Consider the following 21,863-nt stretch of genomic DNA (forward strand, 5'->3'; position numbering starts at 1 on the left):
AAAAAAAAAAAAAAAAAAAACCCACACACACACATTTTGATATCCTGGAAGTATGGATTTCCAAGCACACACTAGATCCATTCTGTGACCGTTGTCCTGTTTCCAGGTGGAGTGTGTGGCGGAGTGCGCCTCTCAGCTGAGGGGGCTTAGCAGCACCCTGGATGTGATGGATCTGAGACCAGAGCAGGGAGGATCCCAGTGGAGGCAGGAAATCCACAGACTGGAAGCAGCTGCCAGTGGGCTGAGCACCAAGAGAAGCCTCCTTGAGGCCTGGGGCCTGATCCTGCAGGCAAACTATCAGCTAGAGCACACGGACTCAGGTAAAGGGGCTCCTTCACACGATATCATGCAAATAGAAACTCAGCACCTAGAACTCCAGAAGAATGCTTTTCGGCAAGACCAGAAATAATTGATTCAAAAACATACAAAAAATAAATTCCCTGGTTTTTGGCAGTCTTCAAAAAGACAACATTTTGTAAGGAATTTGGGTAATTTTTTATTACTTTATTATAACGAATCAGACGATTCCACTTTTAATAGAGAATTCATTCATTAATATTAGCTTATTCTTAATAGATCACCTATATCCAATACATGATTACATTTGATTACGTTCATTGGTTATTTAAGATACAGTAACATCACAATTGTTGCAACACATTTATCTAGACGAGACATGGTAGTCATCTAGCTTAGTCAAAATAGTAATTGGCCATATTACCTTCCAACTGAAAATGCTTTCTTTCCTTTCCTTATGGAGGAAGGTTTTTTGTCAGGCACACAAGCAATTAATTTAGGTACAGTCTCAGTTAAGCTTATATAGTACCTAGGGACCTTACAGAGTCTATGTTTTAAACATCTGTTTTGCATTTGTCTCAAATCATGCTGAAACAGCACTTTGACAAATAGCATGGACCTTTTACAATAGGAGACCTGTACCCACTTCTCCACTCAAGTGTCCTCCTGTCAGACCCTTACAATATTCAAAGTCATGCTTTTACAGTCAGAGACAACATTAAATGTTCATTTTAAGAATTCTAAAAATGTGAACCTCTCCTGATAGTTCTGCTTTTTCACACCTAGACTATCGCTACTGTTACAATTCTGAAACGTTCATCGTGCTATGCCTTTGTTTGATGTTGTGATGCAATGCTTTTTTTGTAGAAATCAGCATTGTGTTGCATCGTGCTATGCCTTTATTTATTGTTGTGATGCAATATTTCTTTTAAGGAAATACAGTGATCCTGCAATCCATTGTAGACACCCTGCAATCTCAGATTACTTCAAGAGGCATTCTGCCCTCCCAGAGCAAAGAGACCCCTGAGAGTGACATGAGGGACCCAGCCCAGCCTGACACTGCTTCTCTCGGGCAGCTCTGCAGAAGGATCCAGCTCTGGCCGGTGATGGAGTACCTCGCTGTGCTTTGTCAGTATAAATTGGTGGCAGATCTGCTGGAGGCATCAGCACCCAGGTACAGGCTCCTTTCTGATAGTGGAAAAACCTCCCCTCCTTCATACTCTCACTGTCCATCTGCTCCTCTCCTCTTGCCTAAGACTTTGTTTTGTATAGGGCTGCAACGAAGGCTACATTTTGACCTTCAACGGTTCGCGACACATTACCGAAGGAAGGTTCGCACTTTCGATTGGTACTGGTTTGCATAATTTACTGGTGACGTCACCTTAGCTACTTGCTTATATTTGTTTGAAAATCCTATTTTGCAGGTATTATATATAAATGGAATAACTAACTTTCAACTGTAGTTTAAGAATACGTTATATAGAACAGTGATCATGTTTTATAGATAAAAATACACTGTTTATTTACACCTGTTTGATGCTGTTTGCAATATATACAGTAAGCTTGTATTGCAGCAGCACCAATTGCAGCAGACTTGGGCACAACAAAGCTTTATTTAAGTCACAGTTTCAAGCAGATTATGTCAGTCACATTTTGTTACTACTAAAAATATGAATAGTTATGTGAACTTTCTCCGGGGTCACTTGGCGTTTTGGTTGTGCCTCCATGATGCAACTTTGCACAGGTTGCGGTCAACTTTTTTTTTTTTTTGGTTGTCTGGCATTTAACAAAAGAAATCTCAAACAGCAGAGGGTTTTCGAGACATGTCTTTCAATACAGCTTATGCTATACAGCGCTTTGCTGTCGAGATGGAGAATGAAGAAGTTAAAGGTTTGCCTCTGGATAACGCAAGCTGGAGAGGGAGGAGCGGACAGTGTTCAGTTTTTTAAATAGAAATTTAGTGTTGCCGTATATTTTGTATGTTTTAAAACATTCTACCATAGCACGTCTCTTATACCGTCTTGTACACTAGGTATTCAGTACATATTTTACTGAAGCACTATAACCACTATAGGTACGCCCCAGTGTTTTGGATACTATACCCTGCTTCATACATGGCAGTGGCACCACATAGAGTTGCTATGTGTAATGATTTGGTAGCGGATTTTAATACAACAGCTTTTGTTTACGTAATATGCATTATACAATTCAAAAGATCCAATCATGTGAGTGACATTTAAAGTGTGATTTTATAGTATTTGTAAAAAGGTTTGTGTTAACAGAAAAAGCAAACAAAAAAAAGCATACAGTGCATGAATGCAACTTGACGAACTTCTGAAGGCTTAAAAACCTTCAAATTCCTGGCTAGCGAACGACCCTTCGAACGCAGCGCTAGCTCTGTATATTGAAATCGCTGGAACTCTTTTTAGACAAACACCTGGGCTACGTCTCCCGTGGCACTCGGTTAGAGCAGTATTAATGTTGAGAGGTGAGCTTGTTAGATGTAGGGTGTTAGGAAAGACAGCCATTATAAATGTGTGTAAAGTGCAGCAATTAAAGCTGATTTACAGATCCAGCTTCTCTTGCACACATCAAATAAGAAGAGCATTCTCCACATAGATCCCTAAACCAATACATTTCATTGCCGAACATGAATTATGGGCTGATTTGTCATCCTTAAATTGCCCTTCTGGCTTGTTTTGTAACATTCGCAGTTTTATTTTTTATCTTTCAATGAAAAATATTCAATTATCATCTGATCTCCATGGGAAATTTGTCATAAAGTAACATGTTCAGTATCTAGTCCCTAACCTTTTAAAATGTGTGTTTCTTTTTCAGGATGGGAAAAGCTCACCCGTGTCTTTCTCAGCACATAGACTTCTGTCTGCAGTCAACCCCTACAACTTCTGAGCGCATCCAAGGGCTGTGCGCTCTGTTGCACAGTGACAAGGTAACAGGAACGCTAACACCCTTCTGAGCCACAGCACAGCCCAGGGCCATAAGTGTTATTTATTAGGGCTGGGGAAACTAGATTTAACCCTTTGCAGTCCTATGTCAGACCAGGTCCGACATCATCAAAAAGACGTAAAGCACAGGTCTGTATTCGTTTTTCCCTCGAAAAATCCGAGAAAACCTTTCAATGGCTGGGTGAGGAGCCGAATGAAACAGAAAAATAAAATAAAAGGGGTGTATCTCATAGCCCTATCCATCACAGAGATAACAGGGACATAACAAAGGCGGTAGCTGCTTCTGCATCCAGTGCTCAAAGAATATCACAGACATTTGCAGAGCTTTTTGGAGATGTTACAGTAATAAAATAACGACTGGGATCACATTATTGAGGAGTTTGGTGCTAAAATGAGTGATCAGGAGAGGATTAATCAGTATGCACATCTATAAAGAGGTATGTAAAATACAGCAAACGGGGTGGGGCTTGGCTGGAGATGCAGTACTGATGTCCTTTTGCCAGGCAATGCCTTTTTAAACCCTTGTTTTTTAAAATTTAAACAGCGCGTGTGAAAATAAATTGGACCTGACGTGCCTGACAAGCACTGGTTTAAAAGGACTGCAAAGGGTTAAAACTGTTGACGCATCTGGTGAGAGAGTTGCTTGAATAATGAGCCTCCCTGTCTCCACAGCTGCCCCCTGAGCAGTTTAACTTGCTGTGGTCAGAGCTTGTGTCTGGAGCGTTGTCATCGTTCTGGAGAAGCAGCGTGTCCACAGATCCCCACTTCTGGTTGACGTGGTGCCCCCTGAGCTCTGCAGAGGAAGACAGGACACCACAGACACAAGTGGAGAAGGCTATGCAGGTGTGTGCTGACTGGCTCAAATAGGCAGGATATTTAATGCTTTAAACAGTACATATTTGTAACATGTCAGAATCTTGTTATTGCCCTCAAATTATTGTGTTTGCTCTGATGCCTAAGGGTGGCACTCATTGGGTTTTTTGGGTTTTTTTTTTTTTTTTTTTTTTTTGTGAATAAAATAAAAAGCCAGTGACTTTTCAATCCATTGAGGTGATTTTTATTTGCAGCAGTGTCCTCACAGGCAGTGCTTATGTGCTTATGTGGGAAGGTTTAAGATGCATGAGGATTTGAACCAGGCGTGGCTCTGCTTTTCTTCTTTATTAAGGGGCCAGGAATTCTGGGCAGAGCAGTGTGGTCAAAGTGTTTCTTTGAAATTCTGACCAGCTGCAAAAAGACAGGCCACTGGGATGCAAGTGGGGTTGAAGTGCTGTCCTCCTCCCGCGTGACACTGGGGGAGTGGAGAGAAAGAACTCGACAGCTGCAGGACGCCAACGCAGTCCTGTGGACCAACATGGCCTTGTGCTCTTTAGCAGATTTCAGGTAAGGAAACTGAGACCTCACATCCTGTAGGTTATGAAGTATTCCTAACACCCAATGAGCTTAAAAAAATGATATCATAGCGCTTATCTTCCTGTGCAGTTTCAGAACTTTTGACTGGTAATTGGTGCGGGTGTGGGGTAAATTACATTTCTGTACACACACCTCCACAAACAGTCTCTTCTCCCTCCTCTCTCCGTAACCCCTCATCCTTCTCACTCTCTCGAACTCCTCCTCCCCATAGTATATTTTAAACCAATCACAGTTTGGTTAGACCCGTGTAACCAAGGCAAGATGATGATCATCACTGTATCCTGTGAAGGGTTTAGAGAAGCTAACCGTGGTTAGATCAGCCGTGCTTTATTCTGTGATGATAGTCTAATTCTGAAATCTAAGAGAACCTGAATAACAAAATTTGCTTGTCTGTTAAAGACAGAGAAGGAAATGCAACTCTGCTTATATGTCCCTCTGTCTTCGTTTCAGCACCACGGACTGCAGGCTTCAAGCCATCCTGTTACACAGACAGCTGCTGGCCCTGGGAGAGCTTCTCCCCTCAGAGCTGCAGGAGGAGTATGTGGAGTACTGTGACAGACTGACCGCGCACCGGACTCCTGCAGCCATGCAGTATGTGCTGAAGATTCTCCGCGACATCTTTCCAGCAGACCTGCTGCCAGAGGGGTTTGTCTCCAGCATGGTGGCCTGTGTGCAGCAGTCTGTCATGACTGCCAGTCTCTCCAGTCTGTCCCAGCAGGCGCAGTCTGGGAGTTTCTGGGTGAATATGGGCTTAGTGCAGATCCAGGTGTGGACGCCACGGACTATATTCGACCCAGCTGTCAAAAAGGTCTACAAACTCAATTACGCGCAGGAGGAGGTGAGTTTTGAATGGAAGAATGTGTAGGAACACAAAGTGAAAACTGGGATTATGATATCCCATAATTGACCAGAATCTCAGATTGTTAAACCACAGTTCTCTATGCCAGTTCTGTAGTGTTTGTGCCATATTCATATTAGCAGTTCTTTGGGAATCTAAATTGTTGCAATGCAGTAGTTCCAGGTGCATGCGGTTTAAACTGTAAGGACTAAACAAACAAACGTACAAAAGAGTAGTACTGTGTCGATCAAGCAAGATTGCTGAAATTATTTGGACAAAAACTCTCCCCCTGTCACGTTCTCTCTTGCGCTTAATAAAATGACCTAACAAAGTGCTGTTACTCAGTGTAAATGTCGTGTCTGTCTCCCAGCTGAAGACGCTGCAGAGTGAGTGGAGGGCCCGCAGCTTGTCCTCTGAACTGCTGTCTGGCCATGGGCTGGAGGAAGAGGACGGCTCCAGCAGACACCTTCACCCTCGCATCAGGTACAGCTGCCAACATCCCATCTGAGCATATGTTGATGCTCCTGTACATGGCGTCTACAAATCTAGGACTGCTTATCCAATTTTGATGAAACTTGCTAAGGTCATTCTTTAGTCCAAATTATACAAAAAAAGAAAATACCAGTTACTCTGTTTTCTGTCTCCTGCCAGGTTCCTGTGGTCTCGGATGCAGCAGCTAAACAAGCAGATCTCTGAACTGTCCCGGAAGCAGGCGTGCCGTCCTCAAGCCCCTCAGTATGAGCGCTTGTACCAGGAGGTGCAGCACTATTGCAGCAGCATTGCACAGCCCGCTCGGGTGCAGGACCTGCTCTCCCGTTTGCTGAAGGCACTCCAGGGGCCAAGCCCCAAATCAATGCCAGGGATCCAGAACCTGCTGAACGAGGAGGCCGCCTGGCAGGCTTCACAGCATCACTTCACCAAGAGACTGGCTGAGGAGTACCCACTGTACCCAGACGTGGTGAACCCGCTCAGGGCAGCCATTCTGCAGATGCAGCATGGGATGCGACTGGTGGCCTCGGAAGTGTCCACCTCTCTTGCCAGTCTGGCTGACCTGCCTGCTCTCATTTCTTGTCTCCTGTCCTTCCCGTCGCTCTCCCCCTCCCTCCCCACCTACCTGGCCCGTGCTGAGAGATTGTGCTCCAGGGCCTCCAGGGATGTGGTGAGGAGTCTAAGCAAGCTGCTTCCTGTCCAGGAGCAGAGGGGGGTGATCCCCGAGCCCATGCAGCTGCTGCTGAATGGCCTTCTCTACTTGCAGTGCCACGTGCTGTCCAGGGGAGGCATGGATCAGGAAGCCTTGCAGCTGTTCAGGCACATCTGTCAGGTGGGTGTTTTCTTTTCATCCTGTGAGGGAACAGCCCTGCTCAAATAGAGCCAGGGTCCCTGGAGTTTCTAGTGGTGGTTTGAGGTTCAGTTTCCATTGGGTAGTGCAAAAAAAAGGCATGGATCACCAGCTAGCATTCCCCCATAATAACTACACTGGAACTGTAACGTTTCTTCTGTAATCAGGCGTGTGTGTGTTCATTTGTTCCTGCATCACCCTAAACTCTACACATACAGTAGCTTACAAATTGGCCAAATAGTGTAGTGTTGGGATCTTTTTTTACCTCAAATTCTCATCACTTAAACTGTTAAGTATATCCTTACTTGAATCCCAGTTTAATGTATTTAAACATCGCCTGGAGATAATAATAATTCCATTAACCGGCAGTTCCTTTGCTATCCAGGGCTTTACTTAATTAGTCATACATGAACTTGGAGTATGTGTCGAGTGGACAAGCTGAGATGGACCGAATTGAGCTCCCAGTAAAACCTGAAAAGGAATTGCTCAAACTGCCACCCTTGTATTTTGTCATTTTAATTTGAGCTTACTGTGTATATAAAGCAGGATAGTGGTACTGGGTGTTTGTGGTACTTGGTCGGTGTTTGCCGGCGCTCTCGGGGGCAGCGGTGTTTGCCGGCGCTCTCGGGCGCAGCGGTGTTTGCCGGCGCTCTCGGGCGCAGCGGTGTTTGCCGGCGCTCTCGGGCGGTGTTTGCCGGCGCTCTCGGGGGCAGCGGTGTTTGCCGGCGCTCTCGGGGGCAGCGGTGTTTGCCGGCGCTCTCGGGCGCAGCGGTGTTTGCCGGCGCTCTCGGGGGCAGCGGTGTTTGCCGGCGCTCTCGGGGGCAGCGGTGTTTGCCGGCGCTCTCGGGCGCAGCGGTGTTTGCCGGCGCTCTCGGGGGCAGCGGTGTTTGCCGGCGCTCTCGGGGGCAGCGGTGTTTGCCGGCGCTCTCGGGGGCAGCGGTGTTTGCCGGCGCTCTCGGGGGCAGCGGTGTTTGCCGGCGCTCTCGGGGGCAGCGGTGTTTGCCGGCGCTCTCGGGGGCAGCGGTGTTTGCCGGCGCTCTCGGGGGCAGCGGTGTTTGCCGGCGCTCTCGGGCGCAGCGGTGTTTGCCGGCGCTCTCGGGCGCAGCGGTGTTTGCCGGCGCTCTCGGGCGCAGCGGTGTTTGATGGTTCTGTTCTGTCCTGGCTCTCTCCAGGCAATCGTGAACGAGTGGGACGAGCAGGAGCGCCGCGCCCGGGAGAGGGAGCTCGAGGAGGCCAGTCTGTATAGACATCGCAGCCGACAGCACGGTACGGGGCTGAGCGAGGAAGAGGAAGAGGAGAGGGAGTTCAGACGCAGCTTCCCCCTCTACAACAAGGTAACGCAGCCTGCTTTACACAACCTAACACAGGGTTTCCATCTGCTCGTTTTCACTGCCTCCTGTGATAACACAAACAGACTTGGCAACAGGTCGGCTTTGCAAGCTGGGGGGATTTACATTTGGGTTACAAAAAATGGTCAGCTCTATGAAAATGTCATATACAAAGTTAAACAAATACGCAATTTGCAACTAACTTGGTTCTTTTTGGAAATGTGTATTTGAGCACTTTATTGTAGCAGTAAGAAATGTCTCCCATAAAGTTTTTCTCCACTGTCTGCAACTTGACTGGAGTCACTACATGACTTCAAATACAGGGGTGGTTGTGTATCCTTTGTTTCTACCGTACACTTAGCCTACTTAACCTGTTAATACTTGCATACAGGGGAACTAACTACCCACCCCCACCTCGCTCAATAGGATTTTGCAGATATCACATCGGAACCCTCCCTTGAGCAGAGCGAGGAGGAGGAGGAGGAGGAGGAGGAGCGCACAGAGCCCAGCTCCCTGTCCCCAAGCTGCATGCGGGCGCTCATGCAGATTCATCAGCGGCTCTGCCTGGGTTACTCTCGCTCCCTGTGGTATCGACAGAGCCCGGCTGCCACGCAGACCAGAGATTATCTCTGCGCCCTGGTGTCGTCCTACCAGACCACCGCCCCTTTGATGGCACGCTTCTTCCACCTCATTGGTACCTTTCAAACTTGTATTTTTAATGAAACAAGCAAAACAGAGTGCTGTTTCCTTACACAGATGGTCAAAGAACATGCTCCAGTGTTTCCAGGAAATGCATTACTTTACCTTTGCAGTATTCTAGGTTCTACATATTGCAGTAACCATTTGAATAGTATATTCTTATATTGGTGCATGTCGTGTATTGCATATCTATTTTTTGTATTACGTTTTGCTTATACAGCTGTGGCCAAAACTTTTGCACCACCTAGAATTTTAGGATTCAGATATTAATAAAAAGAAATTGAAAAAAAAATATTAATATAATTTATGTATTTTATTTAACATTATGTAATCAAAGAAAATATAGAATGATACTGCAAAAGTCTACTGGAAGCCATAATAGTAATACAGTATTTTATGTTGGATTTTAAAATGTCACATTTTTCAATTTGTTCATTCTATAGGGTAATGCAAAACTTTTGGCCAAGCTGCAATGTCTTGTAACCGTACTGCTGTCGTTCCCAGATCTATGTCTGTATTTGTTGTACATGAGCGGTTGTTGGTCAGTGCGTTCTGATTTAGTCACAGCCGTCTTCTTTGAGTCTCCCTTTAAGATGTGAGCCACACACTGAAGCTTATTCCCAAACCCAGATCTAATGCTGATTGTTTATTCATGAATGGATTGCTTTTCTCAACCTGTAACTCCCAAGCCCACGTTTAATCTGAGGCTCTCCCTACTTGTTCAGACTCTGAGATGAATGAGCAGCTCGGTGGGAGCCAGCTCCTCCTCAGCTCTCTCATTCAGAACACTGTGTCTGGAGGCGAGATGTCCCGCCTGCTCCTGCAGCCAGAGGGCCCGTATGACTTCTATCAGCACCCCAACATCCCGCAGGCCCGGCAGGGCCAGCCCGCTCTGGAGGAGTTCAGCAAGGCTGTGAGGGGGCTGCTGCAGGACTGGCCCGAGCATCCAGCTCTGCTACAGGTCAGGCACTTTCTACATCCTATTGTCTTGAATAAACCTCATATCAAGAGGCTTGGCTTACCTCTTGGCTGTGTTTGTAACCTATGAGGTCAGTCCGTTGCGATTCTGACTTTGCAGCTTTGTGTGCAACTCGGGTTCAAAAGGCAGTCCACAATGTGAGGGGTTAACCCTTTCCTGTTCTCTCTCTCTCTCTCTCTCATTGCAGCTGTTGGTTGTGATTGATCGAATCCTCAGCTTCCCTCTCTCCTGCCCCCTGGCGAAGTTTCTGAACGGCTTGGAAATCCTGTTGGCTAAAGCTCAGGTGAGGCTGTAAGGATTGTGCAGGCAACAATAATCATTTTACTATTTGTCTTAATCCATGTTATTAATAATACTTGACAACAGTGAGTAGATTCCATCAAATATTTATGTACTTGCATTATTCAGAGATTTACCATTCAAAGATTGATGGTACGACAGAAATACAGTTATTGCAGTGATACCTGTAGGTGTGATATAATAATGGTCATCTAACTTGAATACAGAATAGTGCAGAATAGGAGCGCAATATCTACCTGTACTGGAGGCAATTCTTTCAGCTACAGAGTGAAGGATGTCATCATCTCCCGAATAGCCCACTGATGATTTCTGAGTTTTTATATGCTACAGCTAACCGATATGTCACGTCATCCTTATCACCCCATGTACCTTTGTTCTGTCCACTCGGCCACATACACAATCTTGATAAGACCAGATTTAGCCATACCAGTGACTTGTTATTGTGAACCTTCGTAACCCTTCAAGGTGGAACAGTCATTGAACACTCGCTGTCTTTGGGGGTGAGGTGGGGTGGGGGGGGTTAAAGTGAAGGATCCATCGTTTGACTGTTTCTGTATCACTGTCACAGGACTGGGAGGGGGAGGGGGTTGAAGTGAAGGAGCCGTTGTTCATGAATGTGTTTCTGTATCTCAGGACTGGGAGGAGAATGCCAGCCGCTCGGTTTCTTTGAGGAAACAGCTGGAGGTGGTCACACAGCTGATCATTCAGTGGCGCAAGCTGGAATTGAAGTAAGGACTGCCGGCTTTATGTTCTGTAAATGTTCCTTTTGTTTTAGAATAAAGTTATTATCCCTCGCAACATGTAAATTTTGGAGGAAGACCCGTGCATCTTTTGATCTTATGAAACACTCTCTTGTAATTTGATAAAGCTTGTTTGATAAACCCTTAGTTTGAAAGCTTAGCATTATTTTAATTTATGTGGACCCATATGTACAGAGTCCTCCGATGCACAAAGAAAGGGTACATCTTTAGAAGTACTTTGTGTGTGTATGTGTGTGTTCAAATTAAAGTGACACAGTGCTCCAGGTCTGGAGTAACTTACCCTGTAATTAAGATAGAGTAAAATGTATTTTCAGGGGGTAAATTGCAACATTACCTTGAAGTCATGAGTAATCTAGATAAATACTTTACAGTTAATGGTAATGGGGTAGGCATTAAAGAGCCTTTCATTTTAACTGCAATGTTACTTTGAGCTACTATACAACCATGTGTGTGTTCTACAAGGGTCTGTAGCTGATTTGTAGCTGGCCTGGGGTGTTTACACTTCATCCTGTGTAGCTTTGAATTTCTTATTCTTACTGTGATTGTCTGCAAAGGCAACAGGGCTAGCCAGAGATTGGATAGTCTTTGTTGGGTTGGATTTCCTTGTGTACAGTTTCCTAGTAACTGAAGGCATTGTATTCTGGGAGATGTAGTTTTTAGGGAGGGGAGGGAGACAAGCTGTGCAGCAAAATTAATATGCATATTTCAGATTTTAATGCAGCTATGTGGCTTATCTGGACCTCTGTGTGTGTCTTTTTCTCTCTCTCCTCTCTCACTCACTCACACATAATATATATATATATATATATAATATTCATCTGTTAGTATACTATGACCTAGCTGCCATTATTTAAGGTATTGGCTTTCCGTGTAAAAGGCTACAGTATAGATTAACACAGACCACTCCCCCCCTTCGACCCACAGGCTGCTGGCCCGGTAGCCTTGACAATGCACTGAAACGGCACAGAGAGAAATCAACCAAGCACTGGTTCTCAATCTATCAGCTGGTGGAAACATACCTTCAAGAGCAAAAGGAGGGCAAAACAGCAGGTAATGCAGCACTGCCTTTAACTTCTGCAACAGGATGGTGTAACCGTCTTGCATTTATCACATTATCAGACAACATGCTTCTCCAAGTAGTAATTAGCTCTGCTCCGGTAAAGATTCCTTAATACTAGAAAATAAGTCTCAAGCCAGGGTTTTGCTGGGCTATCAAGGCATTTGTTGAACTGTTTGCCTGTGTGGGTATAGTTTCTTATAGTTGTAGCTCCTGGGTTGTGATTGGTTGTTGTGCAGTTCAGAGTGTGTTATAGTTGTAGCTTCTATGTTGTGATTGGTTGGTGTGCAGTTCAGAGTGTGTTTTTGTTTATATGTTGTATTTTCTCTTCTCCAGTTGCAGACCCTGAGCCAGAGGAGGTCTCGCCCCTTTCTTCAATCACTAGCACTCTGCAGGCTTTCATAGAGGGAGCCACGGTGGGAGAGTTCCACACTCGCCTCGTAATGCTGCTAGCTTTCCACTGCCACGTCATGCTGATCCCTGAACAAGAGGGCAAAGGTGCTGCGCACTTCCTTTACTGACTGGGGAACGCATACTCTTCTGTCCCAGACATACTTGGATACCTTATTAAACAGTTAGCACAGCAATGCTACATTCAGTACTTGAGTACCTTTCAATACCCCTTAACAGTTTATCCATTCGTCAAACCGTTTAAGGCATTTTAAGCAACTATGATAAGGTTTTTTCTTTTATGACGTGAGGGCAGCTTGCTCCAGACCCCCCACAGCCCCAGCTGCTGTCAGCCTGTCTGTGTGCCAAAGAGCCGTCTCCCTGCCACAGCGGCTCGACCATCTGTGTATAGACAGGGCACCCCGCTTACCTTGTGGCATGCTATTTTGATTTCTGCATATTGGCTCATGACGTTTGTTATGGCACCAACTTTTATTTTATTTTTTTTATAACAGAGCCTTTGTCCAGTGTCCTTTGGAATTTATATACCTACTACAAGCAGTTTTCAGAGTGCGTTCAGGCAAAATTAACCGAATTGCGGCGGCCCATTGAAAAAGAGCTCAAGGTAAAAACCCATTGGAAGTTTAAACTTTCATTACAAATGTAACTACTGTATAATATTCTGCTAAACCAGCAGACATGAACATGTGTGCACTGTACAGTATCTAGAGTTGTTTTAACTTTCTATTTTTACAGGACTTTGTGAAAATCTCCAAATGGAATGACGTTAGTTTCTGGTCCATCAAGCAGTCTGTGGAAAAGACCCACCGGTAAGTATAACAAGAAGGTAGCTTGGGAGCCGGCAATCCAAAAATGAGACTTCAGTGACTTGGTGGATGGACACTTTTCATGTGAAGGACCATGACTTCAGTGCTTTTAACCTAAGCCAAAATGATATAACTTTCTCTGACAAATCAGTTCCAGCTGTGATTGCAGTATATGTGTGTCATATTGTCCTCTTGCTGATCTTAATACTTCTGTTCAGAACCCTTTTCAAGTTTGTGAAGAAGTTCGAGGCGGCTCTGAACACCCCCTCTCGCCCTGCGCTGATGGAACAGGGGGGTGATGGGAGTCTGGACTGTGTGGACCAGCCCCAGGAGGAGACCCCGGTTCAAAGACTCAACAGAGCAGTGAAGAGCGTGCTCACCGCTAAGAGCAAAGCAATGCAGGTACCACAAGAGGTAAAATCACTTGTGTCAGAGCAGGCTCACTGAGGTAGAGTGGTGCCCCTTCTGAGCATGGAGGGCAAGCCCAATATAGATCTGTATTTGTGTTTCTTGTAATTTTAACCAGTTCTCAAACACAAAGGCTTGTATAACAGTACATTAGAATGAAAATGATTCTCAAACACAGGGTTTGATATTGAGTAAAGTAAGCTGCTAGAAGAGAATAAACTCCTGCTCATAGTAATGTATCCCTTCAATCTGTGCTTCTGTTGGGGTAGGTGGGGGTCTCCGAGGAGGCTGAGGAGCTACTTTCCCTGGATGCTTCATCCCTGCAGGGACGCCTGCCTCTCCTCACAGGGAAAATGAAGAGGATGTGTGTGAGGCTCATGAGGAAGAGCCCGCTGCCAGAATTAGTGGAGGACCTGGATCAGTTTACAGGTAAGACCAGCATGTGGACAGAAACATGTATTGCAAAGTTGAATCCTTTTAATTCCCCTTGTACAGTATTGGACTACTATAAGAGCAACAGATTTGTGATCATGTACTAACTCTGCTTTTCTTGCAAAAGTTTAACCATTCATAAGCAGAGAATGTTATTTTCAAATTTCACATGGACGTGTGTTGCAGTGAGTTTTACTATGGTGCCCGTCTATAAGGGATGTAGTTTTTCACGTATTGCCTGGTAATGATTGCTTGTGATTTGTGTTCCAGCTGAAGTTATCAGCAACGTGCAGGAGCTCCAGAGCCTGACTGTGGACCGGGCTGCAGAGAAAGAGAAGCAGAAGTCGGAGGTGAAGCACATTCTCCAGCAGAAACAGCGAGCGCTGTCAGGCCTCTTCAAGCTGCTTGCACAGATAGGTGAGCGGATTCCACACTGCTGCTAAAATCACACATGCCTCGACAAGACTTAAGAAAGGAATTAAGTGTCGTGTAGTAAGAGTATTGCTTGTAGTAGCAACATACTTTTTTTTCATTTATAATTTGAATAGCCACTTCCACCGCCAGAAATGTAATTTGTAACCTTGTCCCTTAGCCATGAAAACTGGTAGTCACAATTTATACAAAATACAGTTTTTTGCAGAGAAAATATTTCTAACAGACAAGGAAAAAAATAATTTGTGCAGCATTTTTTAGCATTTGCAGTGCTCCGTTGCATTTACTATTGCATTCTGTGTTAGCATTAGCAGTGCTGCACTGCATTTACTATTGCATTCTGCGTTAGCAAGACTAAGCCGCTGTTACTCTTGTTTTGTGTAGGTTTGTCGTACCGCAAAGGTCTTGCATGGACCCGAACAGCAGATCCAGAGGAAATGTTACGTCTTCATCCGCTGGACTTGAAAAACGCACTCTCTGTGGTGAACAGCACGGACAGGCAGGAGAACATGTAAGGAACAGGAGCATTTGTATGTGGGCAATTCAGTCCCTTTTTTTTTTTTTTTTTTTTTTTTTTTTTTTTTTTAACAAAAGCTGTATAAATGTGCATATTTAATGTGTGTGATGTAAGATAGTGTATTTGCATGATAATTCCATAATGCAGTATATGCTTGTTTAGGACCACTGTAGTTTGGCCAGTACCAGTGTTTTTTTAATTTAGCTGCTGAAAAGGATTCTTAGCAAAAACCTTGTTTGTTTTACTTTTGTTTTCTGCTGTTCATGCAAACAATGCCTGAGCTTTGAAGCTCCAATTGAGATCTCAATGTTACAGGTTATTTGCTGAGATGGCTGCTGCCTGGGATGGTTGTCAGAAGTATTTCTACAGGTCCCTGGCAAGACGTGTTGGGCTACAGGCAGCTCTCCTCACTCCTGCAAAGGTAATCCTTTTCATTGAGGAAGTCCCAGCAGTCTAAATGTCTCGCATTGTACCACTGTCAATCAATTCCATGAAACTCCTAATCCTAGAGGAAGGAATTCCACCTTTTGAAGGAAATTGTCTGTCGAGCAATCGCCAAGAAATAAGTGAAGCCTTGAAGAGCAACCGCTGTAAAAAGTGTTGTTTGATGGTAACGTCTGTCTGTCTCATTCACAGGAGCTTGGCCTGGGGAACGTGGAGAGGTGCAAAGGGTTCACAGCACACCTGCTGAAGTTGCTCGTCCTACAGCGGAGACGGCTGTCAGGACTGACCGAGCAGTGGGTCCAGCTCAGGTACTGCTCAGACTGCTTCGTTCACCCAGTCTCTAGATTTTATTTTAGTGTTTTTCATGTGTTTTAAGAAGGTTGAATATTAAACACACTGAAGCAGGGGAATCACTTGCTTGTGAATTTAATATTCCTTTTTTTCTGTCCTTTTTAAACAGAAAACTTTTCAGCTGCATACAGGAAATACAGTCCAGTCTCAGTCAGTCTGGGGAGAGCGGCGCTGCCCTCCCACCTCAGGACGCTGTTCTCCAGTGGACTGACAGAACACAGACCCTGGCCATGCAGTGCATGATGGGCCTGGAACAGCTGTCCTGGGTCCTCCAGTGCTGCCCCGAGGACACGCTGCCTGAAGGAACTCCACTGGCCAGTGTCACACCTCCAGAGAAGCAGGAGTCTGGCCTGCGCTACCCCAGTCCCCTGGCTGCGGAGTGTCTGCCGCCCGGGTGTCGTATGAGACAAGGGGACCAGGCCTGGCAGCAGCTGACTGAGGCAGTGGCAGAGATGCTGGCTGAGGCGAAGGCCCTGAAGGCAGAGCTGGATGGAGTGAAGGAGCAGCCCACTGAAGGGATACTGCAGACATGGTGAGTAAAGAGAGGAGAATGAGAAGATTACTGTGAACTCCAAGACTGTGTCGTCAGGTTCCTTGTGGAACGGGTGGGTTTTTAATAATACAAGTACAAGTAAATAAATAAGACATTGTGGGTTAGATTTCAGATTAAAAAGAGAGGGAAAATGGTCCTGTATAAACTAAAATATATGATTTTTTTTTTTTTTTTTTATATAGTCAGTCATACTAAAAAAGAACCTGGTAATAGTTGTAGACTGTACTACTGACAGTTCTCTGTCCAGTAAGCAAAACAATTGCAAGTTTTCCATTTCAATTGATTGTAATTCTGCTCAGTTATGCCTTCAATATTTTTTCAATAGTTTTCTCCTTGTTTTATTTTTATTTATTCTCCACCGATTCATAATGTGTTGTCACCATAACTGTCTCTTATGATGTGAACCTCCTTCCACAAAGAATGAGATTACCTTATTTCTAGATTTTACCCTACAGTGTTTACAACAAACGTATAACTTTACCTTTGCTATGTTCTGTGTTTTACATATGTCGGTAATGTATCTTTCAGCATAATCCCGATTTTTGGTTTGATTCACGCATCCAGGGTCATAAACCAGCTGGCGAATGAAACCAAACTGGGCCGCCTTGTAACAGCGCTGGTGTCGTTCTCGCTGTTGCAGTCGGGAGCACACACTGCTGCTGCATACTCGTTTGTGAACAGCAAGACGTTTTGTGTGTTGACTGTTGGTATTCTGATTGCAGGAGTCGGTTTGAAGTGTGCTCTTCGGGGCTCAGTCGGCTGGGCGCAGTGGCTGCCCGGCTGCAGGCTGTGGAGACTCTCTTCACTCCTGTACTCCCTGAGGGCCAGGCTCCCAGTCGGAGGCAGCCAGCGGTGCTCCGGACTCTGCAGTACCTCAGGGGGGAAATCGGCCACAACCTCACCCAATTCACTGCCTGGAAGACAGAGCTGCTGACTCTGAAAGCTGGAAGCGGTGGTGAGGGGGGCATGGGAGCAGCTCTACTGAAATGTGCATGCACAATATCTGGGGCTTGAAAATTGCAGGGTCTTGGATTTATGTTTTTCTATCAGTGTTTTTTTATTTGTTTGCTGGATATCTTGCTATATTACTAATTATTTTTCCAAAACTTTAAACTGCAAGAACTACAGTAGCATCAAGCAATTTAGACAGAAGTTTTGATGACTTGGCTTTGTAATAACCCAAAATACAGCACATTGCTGTACAAACACTGCTTATAGAAATGGTTGCCTGAGTTTCTTTTTAAAATGTACTGGTCATTATAGAGAATCAATATTTTTCATAAGGTTTGACGTGTAATTTATGTAGGTGTTTTTCTTAGTCAACCCACAGTATTGGTTACATTGGCTGCAGTATTTAAACATAGATAATGTACTGACGTGTTCATGTTGTGATGTTTCCCAGAATCAGCAAGCGAGTTTGTATCCGTCTTCTCTGATCAAATGGAGAGTGCCATCAACTCTGTGCTGTGTGCCGTTCAGACTCTAGTGAAGAGAAAGACTGGGGATGAGGCGGAAGAGACGAAGCAGCTAGAGAAGAAAACTGGTATGTTACTGCCAGGTCATCCTTGTACTGCTGATACATTTAACTGTGTATTCAATCTCTACGGGCTACGACAAGTTATCCTGCCAAGAAAAACATCAGTGCACTGTGAAGTTAGGGGACTCCTAACATGCTGCAGGGGATTGTGCAGTGCCATCTTTACAATTGCAATGTCCTCTTCCCTAGTGTTTTAGTGACTGTAGAATTGTTCTCAGGATTTGACAGGGGTTTGGTAAAGCAGCTTCATTTTCACTGTACAATACAGAACAAGAAGAGGAGGCAACAGAGGACTTGATCAAGCCAGGGCACCTGACTAAACTCCTGGAGGAAGAGCTGTTCAGCGAGGTGTCTGCTCTGAACTTGCAGAAGATCACAGCCTCTGTCCTTCAGCTCCTGGAAACACTAAAAACACAGAAAGAGACGAGCACAGCAGAGCCGTACCAGGCAAGGGCTTCTCATTGTGGTTTGAATTCAGCAATATTTCAACACTGCAGTCTTGGGCAGGCCCTATGTCATTTTTGTATGACTCTTCAATTAGGTTTAACTCTTTCATACATTAAGTATTTTTAAAAATCGCTGAAAAGGGTAGTTTTGGACACATAATAAATAAATATCTAGTTTTTGTTTTACTTAGTTTTTTCCCATTGCTTTTATTTGTTGGAAAATGGCATCCTAATATGAAGCTGTCATGCAGTTATGTCTTCCATATGTCCCCATGTAAAGACTAGGAAGGTTTTTTTTTTTTTTTTTTTTTTTTTTTTTTAATCCATTCCCATATGAGGTCGTCATATATGAAAAGGTTACTGGGTTGTATCTTTCCAAAATGACCTAGTGCTGAAAGAGCATATTGTTGTGATTTAATGCATTGATCTTATTTTACCCAGACACCCAAAATCAGAGAGGACGTCTCTTAGTATATGTTTACAGAGAACGAGTTTGATCATTGTTTATCTGTTCTTCAGGAATTTGACTCGTCTCCCTGTCCAGACTTCAGTTTGTTTTTCTTCATGTTGCTCTCCTTTTTTATTGTTTCTTCATGTTTTCTTGTGTGGCAGGTGTTCAACCAGGCCTGTTTCCTGTTGGTACGTCTCCTGCCCATGCTGGCCTCCTACACAGAGCTGGTGCAGTACTACCTGACCGTCTCCATGGCAACTCACAGGAGCACCGGGAAGCTGCTGTCTGTCTTAGCCAACATGTTCACCGAGCTCGCCCAGAAGGTAAGGAATCTCCAGACTGGAATGTGTGCTTCTTGAAGCTATGGTTGTGTAGTAAATGTGGTGTACATAATAGACATCTAGTGTCTAAGTTATATTTGGCCATCCTAGTTTTAACTTCCTTTCTATGGAAGGTTGTACACTCTAGTGGCCAATTCGGAACTTATTTCTATTGCACCCTTTTCTACACGACGGTCCATTCAGTTCTTCTGATTTGATTATCCTGAGACACTTTGAATTTTTGTTCTAAAAAGGTGCATTTATTCTGTTGGGTTAGTAGACTGTAATGGAATTCTGATAGACTGTAATGGAATTCTAACCTATAAAATAGTACAGTAAAACTGCTCTCTTCTTCAGTTGCGCTGATTCAGTAGTTTTGTCTCGTCACACCACAGGGATTCTGCCTTCCCAAGGAGCTGATGGAGGAAGCGGCTGGCGAGGGAGCCACGGAATTCCACGACTACGAGGGGGGCGGGATTGGAGAGGGAGAGGGCAAGAAAGACGTCAGCGACAAGATCGAGGATGAAGAGCAGGTAGGGGGCAGTGGGAGCGGTTGTCACGGCTGTGTAGTATGCATGTAGTAGGATTGGGTTCAAACTGGATGCACCACGAACACTGGTGCTATATGATGACTGGTAATCTCAATTCCTGTGTGCAGGTAGAGGACACATTCCAGCAGGGCCAGGAGAAAAAGGAGGAAGACGAGGAGAACAAGCCAGACATCGAGGAAGAGGACAACGCTATAGAAATGACTGAGGACTTTGATGGAAAAATGCATGATGGGGATCGAAAAGAACCAGGTTTGATTTGGCATTGAAATGTCGGTTTTAATGAACATGTTATAACTGTGGTTTACGTCAGTGTAGTACAAATACCAGTAAATCAGTCTTTGTTGTAATCCATAAACTGCTTGGGAATGAGTGTGCAGGGTTCTGAGAATCCTGTCCTTGATGAGTAATGAACACAAACCAAGCAAGTTGCTGTCTGTTTTCAATATTCGGATTCGAGACTTGAAGAAGATCAAATGCTTACAAGCCGCTAAATGGAGCCTATTTGAAAATATTGTTTTAAAGTTTGAAGGTTACTCTTCTGTTGGTTCTGAGGATGGCTTTGAACCAACAAAACAGTTATGAAGATAATGCCATGTTTCCATCGTCACAATGAAATCCGATCCAATCTCTTTCCAATATGAAACAGGCTACCCAGGCTAGTTTCTTAATAGTTTTCTCTTTGAATCTATGATTGAGTGCTTAAGTTATAGATGAACCAACAGTAATCCCCTGGTTGAAATAAGCAGCAAGAACCTGGCTGTGAAGGATGCTTTCATGCCGTTTCGATTGTTGCTGTCTGCAGGGGAGGATGACGAGCCGCAGTCGGAGAGCGAGGAGGAGCTGGATAAACAGATGGGTGACCTGGGCGAGGGGGAGGCTGACAAGCTGGACGAGAGACTCTGGGGTGATGAGGATGAAGATGAAGGTGCCAGCGACAAGGAGGAGGAGTCCGGCCAGGGGATGGACGAGGTAAAACATGTGCTGGTTTATTAGATATTACGACAAGAGATTACAAGATACAGCAAGAGTACACCGACAACCTTCGTATATCATGTGTTCTTATCAGTAACTTTCCACAAGCTTGGCTTTGCGTTGGGTTTAAAGGAAATACATATATAAAGCCTAGGAACATATAATACAACCTGTTCTCTTCTAACGCTTTGTAGAGTGTAAGGTGGCAGGTCCTCTTTTGAAGCAAGTGTACAGGCTGCTCAACATTTTCGGAGTAGTAGATTTACATTACTGGTATAAAACTAGAAAGAAATTCAATTGTGTGCAATTTTTTAATGCTAATAGTGCATAATTTAAAATATAACGTGGAAAATTATTGTAAAAACGACACACCTGCATATTTTAACCAGTGTTTTTTAGTATGTGGTTTTTTTTTTTTTTAATCCGTAAAAACATTTTTTTGAGGACATTAATTCCCTCCAAAGGAACAGAGGTGTTTAAAATCTGGTGAAATGATTGAAAGGGAATTATGTGCTTTTCAGGGGGAATCTGAACTCGTTGCGAAGGACGACAACTTGGATGCAGGAAACTCAAACAAAGAGGACAAGAAACAACAGGATAAAGATGAAGATCCTGCTGACACCGGAGAAGGGAAGGAGAAGATTCACGAGCAGCTTGATGAGGTATTACTGTGAGGCTGTGTCATGGTGGCTGTCTGCATTTCAGTATAAAGCATGTGATTCTGAGCTGTCTGTGTTTGTGTTGCTCAGAGGGAGTATGACGAGAACGAGGTGGACCCTTACCATGGCAACCAGGAGAAGCAGCCAGAGGCCGAGGCCATGGACCTTCCTGAGGACCTGAACCTGGACAACGAAGAGGACAAGGGGGAGGAGCAGGAGGAGGGAGAGGGTGAGGAGAAAGGGGAAGGGAGGGAGGCTGGCTCTTTAAAATCAAGCCATACCACACTGAATTTAGTCATTTTACCCGTGGCCATTTGATTTAAAATGCACCTCCTAGAATATCTTTATGGGTGAACCCGTGACAAGTAGATTTGTATATGAGGGGAGAGAGAGGTACAAAAACTCTTGGTAGCAGAAGTGCATGCCATTTTTAGGTGTAGATAACCGTCTACACAATCATCACTTGATTTTTTTGTTTTATGTTTTTTGTTTTTTTTGTTTCAGTGCAATAAATAATCAAAACAAAAAAGAATTGATGAAATAGCATTACTGCACAATTGTTGTTCCAAAATGATTATGCCTGATCACCTGTGTTTCTT

General features: G+C 44.4%; 1 protein-coding gene across 1 annotated transcript in view; it reads left to right on the plus strand.

The window, feature by feature from the left end:
* The window catches only part of mdn1 (midasin AAA ATPase 1), a 66,548-nt gene that overhangs the window by 36,389 nt on the left and 8,296 nt on the right, over positions 1–21,863 (plus strand). Inside the window, exons 56-88 of the mRNA XM_041253699.1 lie at positions 107–320; positions 1,231–1,471; positions 3,136–3,247; positions 3,936–4,106; positions 4,429–4,643; positions 5,124–5,511; positions 5,882–5,994; positions 6,163–6,832; positions 8,023–8,184; positions 8,605–8,872; positions 9,603–9,838; positions 10,044–10,139; positions 10,790–10,884; positions 11,843–11,967; positions 12,311–12,472; positions 12,880–12,989; positions 13,121–13,194; positions 13,410–13,605; positions 13,869–14,028; positions 14,302–14,448; positions 14,848–14,974; positions 15,296–15,401; positions 15,617–15,732; positions 15,885–16,307; positions 17,051–17,283; positions 17,731–17,871; positions 18,134–18,312; positions 18,924–19,085; positions 19,478–19,615; positions 19,741–19,882; positions 20,436–20,602; positions 21,127–21,267; positions 21,355–21,493. Of these exons, the coding sequence (XP_041109633.1) occupies positions 107–320; positions 1,231–1,471; positions 3,136–3,247; positions 3,936–4,106; positions 4,429–4,643; positions 5,124–5,511; positions 5,882–5,994; positions 6,163–6,832; positions 8,023–8,184; positions 8,605–8,872; positions 9,603–9,838; positions 10,044–10,139; positions 10,790–10,884; positions 11,843–11,967; positions 12,311–12,472; positions 12,880–12,989; positions 13,121–13,194; positions 13,410–13,605; positions 13,869–14,028; positions 14,302–14,448; positions 14,848–14,974; positions 15,296–15,401; positions 15,617–15,732; positions 15,885–16,307; positions 17,051–17,283; positions 17,731–17,871; positions 18,134–18,312; positions 18,924–19,085; positions 19,478–19,615; positions 19,741–19,882; positions 20,436–20,602; positions 21,127–21,267; positions 21,355–21,493 (6,169 nt within the window). The remainder of the gene's footprint in view (positions 1–106; positions 321–1,230; positions 1,472–3,135; positions 3,248–3,935; positions 4,107–4,428; positions 4,644–5,123; positions 5,512–5,881; positions 5,995–6,162; positions 6,833–8,022; positions 8,185–8,604; positions 8,873–9,602; positions 9,839–10,043; positions 10,140–10,789; positions 10,885–11,842; positions 11,968–12,310; positions 12,473–12,879; positions 12,990–13,120; positions 13,195–13,409; positions 13,606–13,868; positions 14,029–14,301; positions 14,449–14,847; positions 14,975–15,295; positions 15,402–15,616; positions 15,733–15,884; positions 16,308–17,050; positions 17,284–17,730; positions 17,872–18,133; positions 18,313–18,923; positions 19,086–19,477; positions 19,616–19,740; positions 19,883–20,435; positions 20,603–21,126; positions 21,268–21,354; positions 21,494–21,863) is intronic.

This window comes from Polyodon spathula, chromosome 6 (assembly GCF_017654505.1).
Source record: "Polyodon spathula isolate WHYD16114869_AA chromosome 6, ASM1765450v1, whole genome shotgun sequence".
In the NCBI taxonomy this organism is placed as follows: Eukaryota; Metazoa; Chordata; class Actinopteri; order Acipenseriformes; family Polyodontidae; genus Polyodon; species Polyodon spathula.